This window comes from Alexandromys fortis, unplaced genomic scaffold (genome assembly GCF_014885135.2).
Source record: "Alexandromys fortis isolate MF-2015 unplaced genomic scaffold, M_Fortis_MF-2015_v1.1 scaffold_4, whole genome shotgun sequence".
Taxonomy (NCBI): domain Eukaryota; kingdom Metazoa; phylum Chordata; class Mammalia; order Rodentia; family Cricetidae; genus Alexandromys; species Alexandromys fortis.
This window is the reverse complement of record NW_026067944.1, coordinates 20,674,659-20,690,104: the sequence shown is the minus strand read 5'-3', so window position 1 is coordinate 20,690,104 and position 15,446 is coordinate 20,674,659. Positions and strand designations below refer to the sequence as shown.

General features: G+C 39.6%; 1 protein-coding gene across 1 annotated transcript in view; it reads right to left on the bottom strand.

Annotated features, from left to right (window-relative positions):
- Window positions 1–15,446, bottom strand: part of Crybg3 (crystallin beta-gamma domain containing 3) — a 111,908-nt gene that overhangs the window by 42,443 nt on the left and 54,019 nt on the right. Inside the window, exons 5-12 of the mRNA XM_050148707.1 lie at window positions 15,148–15,192; window positions 14,769–14,884; window positions 13,323–13,470; window positions 7,979–8,115; window positions 7,086–7,200; window positions 5,985–6,020; window positions 3,757–3,890; window positions 1,524–1,650 (exon numbers count right to left, since the gene is read on the bottom strand). Of these exons, the coding sequence (XP_050004664.1) occupies window positions 1,524–1,650; window positions 3,757–3,890; window positions 5,985–6,020; window positions 7,086–7,200; window positions 7,979–8,115; window positions 13,323–13,470; window positions 14,769–14,884; window positions 15,148–15,192 (858 nt within the window). The remainder of the gene's footprint in view (window positions 1–1,523; window positions 1,651–3,756; window positions 3,891–5,984; window positions 6,021–7,085; window positions 7,201–7,978; window positions 8,116–13,322; window positions 13,471–14,768; window positions 14,885–15,147; window positions 15,193–15,446) is intronic.

Here is a 15,446-nt window from a genome sequence, read left to right as displayed (position 1 = left end):
CTCCAAAAAAAAAAAAAAAAAAAGAAGTCCAGAGGGCTGCTCAGGGTGACACGCCATGTTTGATAAGCCCCAATATCCCAGGAATGCTGTACCATCCATCCATCATCTCCCTGGCTGCCTGGAATTTTGTGATACTCCAGACCTCTCAGCTCCAGCATTACCTCTCTCTTAACTCCTACTTCTTCATAGAGTCACCAAAACACTCGTCCTAAGCCACTAATTTTCTAATGTCCACTGGACCTAAACGTTCACCAGTGATTCACAATCAGTTCAGGAATGAATCGGAACTCTTCCCTGGCCCTAGGCCTTCATTCACTGCACTCGTCTGTCCAAAGTTCTCTCTTACATCGTGAATTAACACATCTAACATACATCTCTAAGCACACACCTTATTCGCATGAAAGTTTCTCAACTTTGACACTGTGAGAATCTGTGGGCCCTGACATTCTTTACTACTACTACTGTTGTTATTGTTGTTGTTGTTGGTGTGTGTGTTTATGTGTGTGTACACACACACACACACACACACACACACACACACACGTCAGAGGACAACCTAAGGGAATCAGTTTCCTCCTTTCACCATGTGCATCCTGGGGATTGAACTCAGGTCATCAGGCTTGGCAGCAAGGACTTTTACCAACGAGCCGTCCTAGTAGCCCATCCTGTTATTCTTCATTGTTGGGAAGACCCGTAACAACACAAGGTTCCAGCAGGATCTCCTGGCTTCTACCCACTAGATGTCAGTAGATCCACGTCCCCTGAAATATCAACAATCCAAAACATCTCCAGATAGTGTCACATGGATAAAGATCACCTTCAGCTGAGAACCTATGCCTTAAACTCTCAACTTCACCCATTAGCGTGGGCCAATCTCTTGCTATAACACCTCTGTTTTCCTTTCATGCAATCTGTCCAGCCTAGAAACTTTTCACTCCAGTGACTGTGAGCAGGAGCCTCAGCTAAGCTGTCATCTGTCCTATGCAGTCCTCTGTACTCCAAGGAGGGAGAACTGACCAAATGTCTGAGTACTCAATCTGGTCACAGTCTAACAATGCTATTTATCTCTATGCTGCCGGCTCTGGGTGTTGGAATGGGGGCCTCTGGCTACTATATGCTGTGTTCGTCACAATACAACTAACAAAGGAGGTACTCAAAAATGATGATGGACTCAATGGATGAAAAAGTAAAAAGTAATCCAGGTGTAGAGGCATACACATTCAATCCCAGAACTCAGAAGGCAGAGGCAGGATGATCGCTGGGAGTTCTAGGCTAGCCTGGTTTACAGAGTGAGTTCCAGACCAGTCAAGGCTACACAGAGAAAGGCTGTCTCAAAAACTAAAGGAAAACAAAACTGTAAAATATAGATATTCGATAATAATCACCGCAGGCAAGAAAAACAGGCAAGTCCTGTTCAGTTGAATACTCTCAGGTGCTATGACATCAGGCTCTATCAGAAATCATGTCTCATTTTTATGAAAATATAAAACAAGTACGAATTAATGTTAAGAAAGCAAACTCACAGCTTGTAGGTACCGGAAAGACATGATGGGGCCACTCAATGCCCCACAAACACTGCTATCTTCAAAGTCTCCTTCTTCAAGTAGGAATTGCTGGCCTTTGAAATGTTCCTTTTCATAGGCAACCCACCTAGAAATACAGGAGACTCAAGTGAGCCACTGATAAACCTAGTTTTAAGAAAGCAAGAGAGAAAAGTACGATGACAAGGAACAAAGTTATTCGTCCAGTATTCAAAATGACCTTGTTTGTTTCCAGGCACAAAGATGGGCAACTGGTACGCATCTCGCGGATCAATAACTTTTATAGTGTGGAAACGTTTTCCAACAAAAGGTTAATTGCAGCATTGCCACAGAGCCAGCTCATTAGGTGTTTGGGAAATGACTAGTACCTTGTCTCACCACGGTCAGAGAACAATTTGCCAAGTAGAAATAATGCATGGTACACACAGCCGATGAGAGAAGTTTCAAACCCGCACTGAAATCCAAGGAAATCATTTTCATTACGCCGATTAAGCCCTTCTAGAACCAAGAAAGAACTATTTTATTAATCATTTACTCAGGGTTTAAGCCAAAGGAACCCTTCACCGAGCTGCAGATAAAAAACAATACAGGGAGGTTTCCCAAAGAGAAACTGGAAAAGTCTACTGAGCTGGAATCCCGTATGTACGAAATGTCTGTCTGGACTTATGGGTGGGAAAGCTTCATTCTAGCGTCTTATCGGTATCATCGTGGAAACAGGAAGCATTTCTGCTGAGTACTTTCCAGGGACTCAAGCTTCCTGAGGTCTACTCTCATAGCACCAGGAGACACTGATAAGCACTACAGGCTTTTAGACTCGGCTGGGATCCTTACCTTTTTATAAAGATTACACCACAGTACCTAATGCAATGTGAGAGTAGATGACTCACAAAATGGGCTGCCTAAAAAATAGTAGCCTTTACCTGGGTGATAAAGTAAAGGTGGGACCTTCCAAAGGGATAGCCTGCAAGGTTGACTATTCTCAGCCTCCAGATTAGGGAATTTCAGATTAAGAAAGATGAAGGAAAAAAAAAAGAAGTCCAAGGAGGCTGCCTATTATTATTATTAATTATTCTTTGTCCACCCCTTTGAAGCCGTGTGTATATATAAAACCAAACTCTTTTCACACAGCACAAAGTACTACGCATGTGGCCATCCTTCATCTCTCTTTACCTTATGTTTCTAGGTATACGCAACGTTAGGGAGTGGAATTCCAAGGACGCTGAAAGAGCCTATAAATATACTAGTAAGTTTCAGTGAGTTTGAAATATAGACAGTATTAACATGATGATTATATTCTTAAACTATAATGTGAAAATACATTTTCACAGAAAACACAGTCTAAGCTTTCTTTTGTATCAAGGAAGTTATTCGAAGCCCATTTTGAACTATATTTGACTGAGAAAAATAATGAAGAGTACCAAGTCTTTAATATTAAATGATAAATTAAGGGTATTGTTTCTGTTGGGTTTTTTTTGTTTGTTTGTTTTTGTTTTGTTTTGTTTTGGCTTTTGGAGACAGGAACTCACTCTGTAGACCAGGCTGGCCTTGAACTCACAGAGATTCTCCTGACTGCTGGGATTAAAGGCAAGATCATCAGTCTTACCAGCCTGGTCTACAGAGCTAGTTCCAGGACAGGCTCCAAAGCCACAGAGAAACCCTGTCTCGAAAAAACAAAAAACAAACAAACAAAAACAAACAAACAAACAAACAAAAAAACAAAGAACAGCAGATTAAGAAGCCAGGCCTTTCCCCAAGCTCATAGTCTGTAAAAAAGTAGAAATTTACCTTGTAATTCTTCTATAGTATTTTAGAAATGCTAGGTATTGAAATTTTACATTAAATACATAGTATAGTTTCTATGTCAAAATCTTGAAAACCAGTAAGTCTTTAAAACCAATAAGTAGGCCTAATCATTATTAAGTTATGTATTTTACTTACTATATTACAGAAGGGAGATAGATTAAGGTTAAGATTGGCTGACTTTGTCTTTTTTAGCATATTGTTTGAGCTAATTGCAGGGCAGGGAACCCTGATTGCTCTTTGAGCTGACGATGGAGGGTGACTTGATTGGGGGAGGGGGACAGAAATGGGAGGTGGTGGCGGGGAAGAGACAGAAATCTTTAATAAATTAATTAAAAAAAGAAGAAATAAAACAGTAGAAACACACACACACAAAGCAGGCTAATAAATCATGTATTGAAAATGTGACACTCACACTCCACCAATGACACGAATTGATCCAATGCCATGGAAGTCCTTATCACTTTTTAAAAACTTAGGGACAGAATCTATATGTTCACTAAATTCTTTGGTATGTCCGTGGAAGTGAGGTTTTTCATAAAGGATAACCTGAAAGACACGAAACTGTTATTTAATGTATTCATACTGTACCATAGATAGACTTTAGTAGCATTAAAGACAAAACATGAATAGGGTGCAACATATGCTTTCAAAGTTAATTTTACGACAGAAAACAGCACTTGACATTCAAAGTATGCATGCGCCATTATCATTCTTTGGGCCAATTATTCCTTCTCGTGCTTCTTTCACATCAGTGTGCCTGGCTATTATTACATTTTTCTGCTTACCCAAACGCTAGGACCACTGTGTAGGCTAAACTGACTTATAGACGGCTCTTGAATTTTCTTTATATCCTCTTGTGCTGTGAATTCAGCTCATACCCCATAAGGTATGGGATATGGAAAACATCTGGAGCTTCTAGCACATAAAACTAAATTACCTACTGAGTTCAAAACCCAAATACACCTTCTTATAACACCATGTGCTTTGTATAGTTGTTGATAATTGTTGAAAGGGTGGAGGTATGAAAGTTTTAAATATAAATGCAATAGTTCCTGAAGCAAAGAAAGGACTGGGAAGCCAAGCATTTTGCTAACTGAAAATTAGTTCAAATCTCGGGGTGGAATACTGAGCAGAGCAGGAAGCACGTGGACAGCAATGGAGAAATATTACCACAGGGCTCTCTACTGTTTTCATGTCTTTACCTCTCAAGGACCCCCTACCCTAAATCCATGGCTGTAGTAGCAGTGTGGATCTCTCCACACCTTACCCTTTGTCCTTCCTATGACTAACAGGAATTATCTGTATATGACTAAAATCAAAGATCTTGGCGATAAATACCTAGGCTTAAGTATATAAAATTGTTAAAACTTGTACCCTATTTCTAAAAAAAAAATAATTATTATAACTGATAGACTGAAAAAAATTACACACTAGCTTTTCACAGGAAGCTATAATAATCATAGATATGTTATGAAGTTAAATTATATAAATATTATATACACAATCAAGTTTTATTCAGGTTTATTTGCTGCTGGGATGATAGTAAAAAGCAGTACTCATGAACAAGCTCTTATGACATCATCAATGTTAATTAATTTCTAATTGGCAAGTTGCGATTACTTATAAAAATCAGTCTACTCATAGAGGCCCACAATGTGTCAAAGTGCAAACGCCCCAGGATAGTTCAGCCTTTCACACTCAAGCTGTGACTCACAACACTTGGAGGCGGCAGCAGGAGTCACATGAGAGAGTGTCACAGGTAATTCTACCTTTATTAGTTAGATCAGCCGCCTGCAACCTTTGCTGGGAAACTTTGAAAACCTTCTGGCCTCATTCACAATCACAACAGCATACTTGAGAAGGGAGATGATGCTGAAGTTTTCTTAAGACTCGGATGACCCCAGCGTGGCGACGGGGTGTAAGACATGCACTGAGCCATGCAAGGTTTAAACGAATCCATCCATGTGACTGAGAAAATCACAGTCAATTCAGTAACTTGTGATGTGGAGGAAAGAAGGGGACCGGAGGCATGGCATCTTTGTGAGAAGTGAGGATGGGTGTTGCCCTCCATACCCGCCTCTGGCTGGAGGGGCTTCTTCCTATCTTTGAAGGCTGTTTGCATCTTTGACCACAGAACAGATTTTTCTTCCCATCTCCCCTCACACACATATTTGTAATTCTATTTCTTCCTCCTGTAACATGCTTGACCCTGTCACTTCTGCCACCCAGTTTGCATTGCCTCTACCCTCCCTTTCAGGCACTCAAACTTGCAAACTGACATCCATCCAACAGGAGCTAGCCGTATCTAACTCCTCTGCATTGACCTCTTTCCAAGCATTGTTCTCTAGTCCTGATGAGTTCACTTGAATTCACTTGAGTTCCCAGCTTCAGTCTCAGCACGGAACGAAAATCAAACCTGCCGCCTTCTGACGGTGGGTCTGCGGGAGATAGCAGCACAGACCTCCAGGCCTGCAAGCCGTCTTCACTCCCCATTCATAGTCACAGACTGGGCCCTGAGAAAACCTTCCACACAGTCACTTCCAACTCCTGCAGCCTCCACTCATTGGGACGGTCTCATATCCAAGTACTTAAAGATTCGCAGTCAGTCTCTTCTGAGCTGCCCGACAGTTCAAGACTTACCTTCAAGTTCATAGGCATTTCCACTTTCAGTCCGCCCTAAAGGTTGACAAGATATTTAAAAGAACAATGTAAATACATAAGAAGGGGGGAAGTAACCAAGTTATGTGTAAGTTACAAAAATCTCATTAGCTAAGACAATGCAGCAGTCAAATTTAACTATAGTACATTCAGAACCCTACAGCAGTCAAAACCAAGTCAGACTGATTGACCTATATCAGTATGGACAGGGCAAGAAATTTTTAAAAGCTTTCAGATAAGAACACAAAGGACCTTTAAACAAACACAACCAATTAAAGATCAAATTGCAGCTGTAGAGTATCCCAAACAGAAGAATGAGACGGCTAAAAACTTCAGATGATGCCCTTGGCAGAGCAGATCTTTAAGGCCGATATTCAAACGCATCTCCTAGCATCACTCAGGCTTTATAAATTAGGGCACGGCACCATCTCCACACCTCTTCCCCCCCAGTTCCACAACACAGCTGATCACACCTAATGGCCTTGTCACATCGAGACTGTACGGTATAAATAGTAGCACCAGTCTCCCAGAAGCCCTACCTACATAACGTTGAAGCGTTAAAAAAATCCTACTCCACACTCTGATGTTGCTTAAAGTTCCTGCATTTGTCCTTGTTTTCATTTTCCCAGGCACGGGACCAAGCATATTTTATCACATAGCCTGCACTTAATAGAACAGCTTGCTCCTCAAAAAAAAAAAAAAAAAGTAAGCTTGCCACAGAGATGCTGCAGGTGCTTATTTAATCTTTAAGATGGTAAACACTGAAAGAGCAACCCATTTATTATTAATGCTGAGTTTACTATCCATTATTAAACTGGAAGAGACAATCTTCTACAACTAATTTTCTAATTAGTATCAACAAGAAAATCTTCAGATTTTAATAAATATTTAAAATTTCATGCAGTACTTTTTTTTTTTTAAATTCTACATATTGCCTGCCAGAGTTCTAAGTAAATGCGAACGTTCTGTATAACATGATCACGCAGTATACAATGTGCCAATTCAGTGCTGCATGCATTCATGTCTTGAGACTGCGGGGGTGGGTGCAGGGGAAGAGGAGAGCCTCGGATGGAACCTGCTTACCATTTGAAGAGGATGTAGTGATTTCATTTCCGCCGCAGAAATCTCAAAGAGCCCCTGGTCCTCCTCCAAGATTGTAGCTTGCCCCTTAAAATTAATATCTGGGTAGGCCAGCCAACTAGACAAGGTACAAATGGTTGGTTACAGTATGGTAATAATACTTCAGTTTGGCTCTATAAGAGGAAAGGGTGCCATCAAGAAATTCCAGGATTACACTAATAAAATGTAGCAAAGTAATTAGCATATGATGAGGAATGGTCACATGTTCTTAAGTGCTTATATTCATGTACTCTCTACCTTATGGTAGAGTACTGTGTATTAATTTCTGCCCTAGAATTTTCTAAGACCTAAAACATGTGGTATCTTTAATGACAGCAGTTGACAACTTAGAAAGCAACACTCAACAGCCAATCTTTGCTTGCAGGTAGCCCCACAGGGTGGATCACTTATCAACAAGGCTAGAATGACTCACCTTGGCCTTTTAGGAACAGGGAAGTAAAACACAAAGCAGTGGCTATGCTGGCTTGGGAAATGGTCAACTGAAAGAACCAACAGCTAACACAAGCCAGACATCCTTTAGGGTCCAAGTTTTTAAGTCAGGGATGTGTTTTTACCTCCCAGTTCCCAAATGTGTTAGATAAAAAGACAACACGATCCATCTATCAAGAAGGCTGGGGACTGTGTACCTGCTCCTAGGAGTCATACATCAAAGCCTTAATTGGATCCAGAGATGGACAGCATCCATTTTAAACCAGGAAGTAGTTTTTCTCGGGTATCCGGAAGCATAAACAATACTAACTAAAACTTCAGAATTCATAAGTCATCTACTGAAACGTGATGCGAAAAGGTTAACTGGTGGCCATTAATGGCTACAACTGAGAAAAGCCGACACATACACTCCCGACTTCACCATGAAGGACGCGGACTTGGGGATGTTCAGTTCTTCCAGGTTGGGCACAGCTCGATGGATGTAGATAGGGCAGCACCCAGGGTCAGACTCGGGGCACAGCTCTATCTCCGGAATGCTGCAATCCTGGAATAGAAAAACTGCCTTTGAAATCATCTAGAGACACACAGGCCAGTGTTGTAAACACCCTGGACACCCGGTTACAATGCTTTCATTGTGCACTGGGAAGTCTCCATGAAGCAACACAAGGGAGAAACTGGTGATCCTTAAGCAAAATTTAAAAAAAAAAGCTTTCCTTGGGAATCAAATGAATAATGCAGCAATCACATGAACGTTGCTGGAAAAACTGTCTTGCTTTCTTTTCTTTTTTCTGCTTCATTTTTAAAATACTTCTCCCGCTAAGAATGACTCAGTTACTAAACGATTCGAGGGCCAAAGGCCTGCACACTTCCTTCTCAGGAGCCTAACAAAGCCTAAAGGGAGGAAAGGACTTAAATAAAAGCTGATCTCCTGTGGGACATAAAAAATAAATAATGGAGAGGCACTGCCCCTCTGGTGTGTTTATCTAATTTCCATCAACAAAGGAGAAGGAACTAGAGGTGAGGGGGAAGGAAATGTGTTTTCCTACTTGTAGGACTCTTATTTGTTCAGTGCAAGTTGGCTTGATGATAAAAGGCATTATGAAATTTGACTCTGTCCCAGCCTTTAAAGATGGGACACCCACTGTCCGACCTTCCTTTAAAACTACACTTGCCCGGCTCTTTTTAATCCACGTCCACTTCTGGTACAACCTGCAGTCATAACCGCAACCCACAACTACGAGTCAGGCGAGAGCGCCTTTAAACCCTGGACTTCTAAGAGCACCACTCCCTGGATCAATACACATCAGACTGCTTTTCGGTTTTGGTTTTCTACAGCATCAGGACTCACACTCCCTTTCCAGAGCTCTGCAGTCACACCCCAACACTGGCCTCTGGAAGTTTTATACGTGCTGTTCATGACGCATTTAAAGAGACAGCCTTCTTTATTAAGGGAAATTTCTTATATCCAATAATCTCTTGAATGATGTTTAAAAATACTGTCTTTTTCTTAAGGAATTAGAATCACAATGATTTTTCCCGTTTCCAAAATTACAGATACCATTCTGTTCAAACATACAATCTCAGAAACTCAAGAGTGTTTAATCATACAAATCAAGTTTCAGTAACCTGATTCTCACCTCTAGTGCTTGAAATACAAATAAAGGCATTTTAATAAAATGACTACATGCAACAATCAAAGATACCATGAACTAGAGACTGGACGACTTCCTTTTAATTAGGGTTTTTTTTTTTTAATGGGCCAAGCAGTGATTAATTTTTTTTTATTTTTTTAAAAGAAATATATTTATTTGCATGTTTACAAAAATTACCATCATAGAAAACCCAAGTAAGTAATTTACACACTAATTATTAAAATAAACTGTATTTTAAAAACCTGACCAAGCAGGCAAAAATCTTGAAGCAGGAAGCATCTCTATCTATGTCCTGTTTGCAACTTTCCAAATGCTGAGTTTTCAATTATTCTCAATTACAAATGAAGTATTTTACGATGCCAACTGGAATATGCTATCCTAGGGAATTAAGTACCCAACAAATTTCATTAGTCAAAACATGTTATCACCATTGTCTTTCCAAAAATGACTCAATTTAAGTAAGAAAAGGAGTCTTACTCCGAACAAACTATGAAAGTACCAGCAGGGCATGTATATTATGTTCAGTTATGACATGTAGACTGTGATGTTTTCCTTCAGATATACTTCTGAAACCAAGCAAATCTATACATCTCTTTTTCAGAAATAAGCTCCTAAACCCAAGTAAACTAAAGCAGCACAGCCTAAATGGCCTTTAAAACAGGAAAGTGTACGGCCTTCTGAAGCTTCACTTTACAATTAGCCAGAAATATAAAGAACAGGCACCTGTCAATCTTCAACCGTCTGTGGTGGGCTGTTGGTAAGAGCTTGCTGCCAATGCTACCTCAAATGCTGTGGTCTTAATGGTCCCCTGGGGAGTGGAGGTACTGTCGTGGAATACAGAACTCAATGTCGCACACAAACAAGTTTCCTCTGCATTGTGTTGCACAAACAATGTCTGGGTGGTGGACTTTAAAAGGGAAAAGGCTAAGAGGCATTCGTGTCTACAGTAACAGAAGGAAACGGCAAGGCCGCCAAAGCATAATGACAGCTCAAGAAAACGGTGAGAACAAAAGGGAGAAGAAGCCTTTCACCCTCACATACGACAAATGCGAGATTCACTCGAGGTGACTGAAAGAGATCCCACTAAGCTGTCTTTGGTGTGAGTATTCACAAAAGCAGCCATCTTTTCAAGACTCGTATAATTACTGATGGGCAAAGGCAGTCAAACTCTTACAACTAGAGGGTCCTTTATGGTAACTTAGCAACGATAAACAAGATGACTCAGAAGAGTGCAGGCTTTATTCAGTACTTTTCCAATCACGCTTTATTTTGCAAATGTATCTTGGTAAAGTCTCATATGATTAATATATGTAAGTTAAGGTTATAGAGGAGAAACAGTACGAATGAATTGCAGTTAACAGAAAGGGTAAAAAGAATGATCAGTTTTTCTCCATCTTACGCAAGACGCCTTTAGTCTAACAACAATCTCTCTTCAGGGTTCACTAATGTCAGTATTAACCCTAGTGATTTCTGGTCAGAATGAAAGGATCATACCTTTGAAATGGATGTACAAGGAATAAGTAGTAAACAAGGAAATTTACAACACTGGCTCTGATTTCAGAAAAGACTGCACTGGAGTCACTCTGCTGTCGTCCCAACCCTAATCATTTTCACTGGCTGCAAATAATGACCCTTAAATAGAATCAACACCCGCTGAACACTGAAGGTCCCTGCTGCATTTGCTCACAACCAAGTGAAGACGTCATTAAATCAGGACCTTAAGTTCAGAGGAGAGCAACTAAAATCAAGATGATGAAACAAGGTAATGTTGGCTGAGACAAGTCTAGGCAGGACAAGAGCTGCCACGAGAAAGAAGGTATCCCTAGGCAGAATTCTGACAGAGCTGAAGAAGAAAGGAGCTCCATGCCTGAGTCTCACTTTCTAAAATATTTCTACATTTTCTGCTTGAGGTTTAATAGTTTTATTTTCCTCCCATACTCAAAGTTGGTTTGTTGAAGACATGTGATCAATCACACTACAACTGTAAAATGACTCAATGAACAAACAATGGAAGAGAGACAAAATGTGAGCACGACTCATTTTTCCTTATAATATATTCTAAGCAAAAGGTAGATGTTCAAATATGCATTTAAATTTCTATACTCAGCAGATTAAATTTGTTTGTTCGTGCTCTTGTTTGATTTAGTAGAGTTGTAAGACTGGCTGGTTGCCAAATCTTCTCCACTTTTCCTCCACTAGGTCTGGCTTGGGACCTGACAGTCACAAGGAAGGCACAAAACCACAAGCTATGCAAATCCCAAAGATTCCATCTACATCTTAATGGTTCATCTGAGGAAACTTTTTACTAGGTTTGATGATTAAATGACCACTTAAGTTGGCTTTGCAGACACTGTCACAGGTAGTTCCAAAAATGCAAGAAGACACCGTCTTCTCTGCCATGGACCCATTAATGCTCTCCCACTTGTTTGAACAGAGAGGCTATGCCAAGCCTCACTCGTCTACCATGCTAATTCTTGTTCATCTGTTCAAGATTCTAACTCAGATACACTTTATTTTGGTGGTGCCTTTTCCCTGCATGTCCCAGGTTCCCCTGAGTGTACTTCCCAAGTCAAATTCTTCTCCAGACTTCAAGCAACCCGAAACAAGACTCAAAGACTGCAATATGTCTATCCCTCTACAGTAATCAGGTCTATGTAACTAGTCACAAAAACTTGTTAGATAGGAATTTGTTCATAGTTCTGATTCATATATAATACATAAAGTCACATAATTATAACTTGAGTGTTTCTATATACTACCTTTAATTTTTCTCTACAACTATCAAATTTCATGGATCAAATCATGAAATATTTCTACACAACTGGTAGCTTTTAAAATTTTCTTCACAACTTGAGCACTGAATATATATCCCTTCCTCCCATGACAACTCCTCCTGTGCTCCTCAACCTCCAAAATTCATTACTTCATTCTCTTAAGTACTATTGTTATGTGTACATGCACACACACCCCCTCCATATCTATGATCACCACATTAGTAACTACACTGTATCATGCCGTATGTTTTGATGACATGGAGACAGGATACTGTTCTTATCTGAGGTCTGCCCTGATCAGTAATCACTCCTCCTCTAGCCAACACAGAGCCTTGTTGTGGAATAATACTTTAACTGTGTGAAGTGTGCTATTTTTATGTTGTGGAATATCACTTTAACTATTTAAAGGTATGTTTTATTTGTTTATGCTGCATTTGTTTAACAGTGTAAAGAGGTGTTGCCTTGCCTGCCCATGGCACCTGATTGGTCTAATAAAAAAACTGAACAGCCAATAGCTAGGCAGAGGAGGGAAAGGCAGGACTGATGGGCAGATAGAATAAGTAAGAGGAATCTAGGCTTAAGAGGAGAGAAAATGAGGGAAAAAGAAAGAGTTGCCAAAGGTCAGCCAGCCAGCCATGGAGCGGGATATACAGAATGAAAGAAAAGGTTAAAATACCCAAAGCAAAATGTCGATGAAGAGAAACAAGTTAAATTAAGTTATAAGAGCCAGTGGGGCAAGCATAAGATAAGGTTGAACACTGACAAGTAATAAGTCTCCGTAGCTTTATATGGGAGCTGGTAGCAGTCCAAAAGAAAGCCCGCCACAGAGGCTCTGAGATGGAAGACTTCCCTCATCTTCAATAAGTCTCGAACAGAAAACTGAACAGCAACACTTTCATTTCCTTTCCCAATTTTTCTTTCTCTAACATGCCCCAGTACATTTACAGATATACATACCCACCCACATACAGGCAAACACACATGCAACACAGTCATACTAAGTAGCAGTATTTAAGTTAGAAAAAGATTTGGAACTACTACCTTTTTTCTTAAATATTCTGTTTAAATTAACAGTAATTATACCTAGCATTTTATCATTTTACCTATGTTTTATATATATAGTTATCATTCAAAATTATTAAATTTTATAAATTTACTTTTTAAATTGTAAGTTATCATTTGCTTAAACATTGATATGTATAAATTTAAATATGAAGGTTAATACATTAGCACAAACTATTTCTTAGCAGTGTAGGGCCACAGGACAACTTTAGTACGTGATTAAAACCAAAATAAATACAGGGGCAAATGAATGGCTGCATTACCTTTAAGACACGCTTGATAGAGCCCAGTACAAAGTTTCTTTCTGGGTGCTTCTTGTTCTGAAGAAGCCAATCTCGATTTAAGACCTTTTCCCCTTCTTCCAAAACACATTTCTGACCTTGGAAATGGGGCTTCTCATATAAGATCCAGCTGAGTAAACAGAAGCACAAGAGGCTGGTGAGTTGACATCGCTAAGAACGGGTACTACGTAGGTCACAGACCACTCTACGTATTTTTTAAAGCTAGGTTAGCTCCTGCTATTAGCATATAATGGCACTTTAGAAATAATAATACAGACTAACTTAAGTTTAAAAATATCTGTACAAACTAGAAATGAAAATACTGAAAGTGGGAGGGGACTGGAGACATGGCTCAGCAGTCAAAAGCACTTGTTACTCTTGCAGAGGACCTGACTTCAGTTTCCAGAACCCATATGATGGGTCACAATCATACATAATTCCAGTAACACCCTCATCTGACCACCACAGGCACCAGTCATGCATGTGGTGCACCTACACACATGTAGCCAAAGCACTCATACATATGAAATGAAAAATATTAAATAAAATTTAAAACATTAAACACTGTCTTACAATAGAAACATGACTATGTATTTATACAAATATACTTTAATACGTCACATACATAAAACCTTACATTTATATAAAAATAATTTAAGGAAGCCAAGTTATGTTTCTGTCTGGATTGCTCTATCACTGGGTACTACAGACATGAATCCATTTTCTTTCATGAAGACAACACTACACCACATTGTTTACAGCCCACATATTTGTCCGGGCTAACCTAAACACTGGACACGGAAACTCTGGCTCCAGTATGTCCACAGGGCAGTGTCCATAATAACAAAGGAGGTTGTCTATCATTTTTCCACCACTCTAGGAATTCAACTATACAAATGGCTCCGTGTGGCCTTCACATTCCATAGCTTCCCACAACTCTGAACTCATTTTTTCAAGGCCATGTTTCATTCACTTGTCTTGCAAATCTATTTCGATAATACTGCAATTGAAAACTAGCATTGATGCTATACATTGGATCTTGCAATCCACTGCGGGCATTAAGTACTAAAAATCGCCTATATAGCATGTCATAGTAAATAAAAGGAGTAAGCTATAAAACACTATTAATCTTTCAAATAGTCTAGTAAATTGAGGGAAAAGACTATGACTTTAATAAATGCTACAAAGGATAATTATAAGAAGCCATGGTTAAGCTGGGCGGTGGTGGCGCACGCCTTTAATCCCAGCACTTGGGAGGCAGAGGCAGGCGGATCTCTGTGAGTTCGAGACCAGCACAGGCTCCAAAACCACAGAGAAACCCTGTCTCGAAAAACCAAAANAAAAACCAAAAAAAAAAAAAAAAAAAAAAAAAAAGAAGCCATGGTTAATTCTAAATAATAGGCTGTAACATTTCAGAAGGGTTCTTACCAGCCCCTTACAACTTTTATCAGTGCCCCATTCGGGAAAGACCATGTTGTAGCATCAGGAACATTACAGTAGACTTCTTGTTTATATTTACTTCCATGGAGATCATAGATAATCATCTGTAACATACAGTAAATAGGTGGGCATAGTGACTAATTTTCAGAATGCATAAAGAAGTTAAAAATGTCATAGAACATAAATAAACTTCCCTGCATGAGTAAAGCGAATGTTTTTAGTAATTATTGCAGATGTTAAACCCTTAAGTTTAAAAAACGATTAAAAACTCTAAGTCAGTCAAAAGGATTTGTCTTCAATGCCACAAGCCTGAAAGCAACCAGATTTTCAGCGTTTATATCAGCCCACAAGAGAACAACATGCTTACCTTCCCAGGCCTTGGGTTACACCTCAGAGTTTGTGTTTCAACATTCTGAAATAGTAAAAGTGGAACAACTAAGATAGAGCAGGGAAAAAAAATATCTATGTCTACATACAGAGTCCACATTCTCCAGTCAAACCCAACTTGTCACACACTGACTAGGATCGCCATGCCATGTATACATGCTTCTATAGCCCAGGAAAACAAACTGTAAATAGAGAAGAAAGTAACAATGTCCCTGCTTTCAAGAAATGCACAGCTCAGAAGGAACTAATAGATGATCACACGCCAATAACTACTGAAAA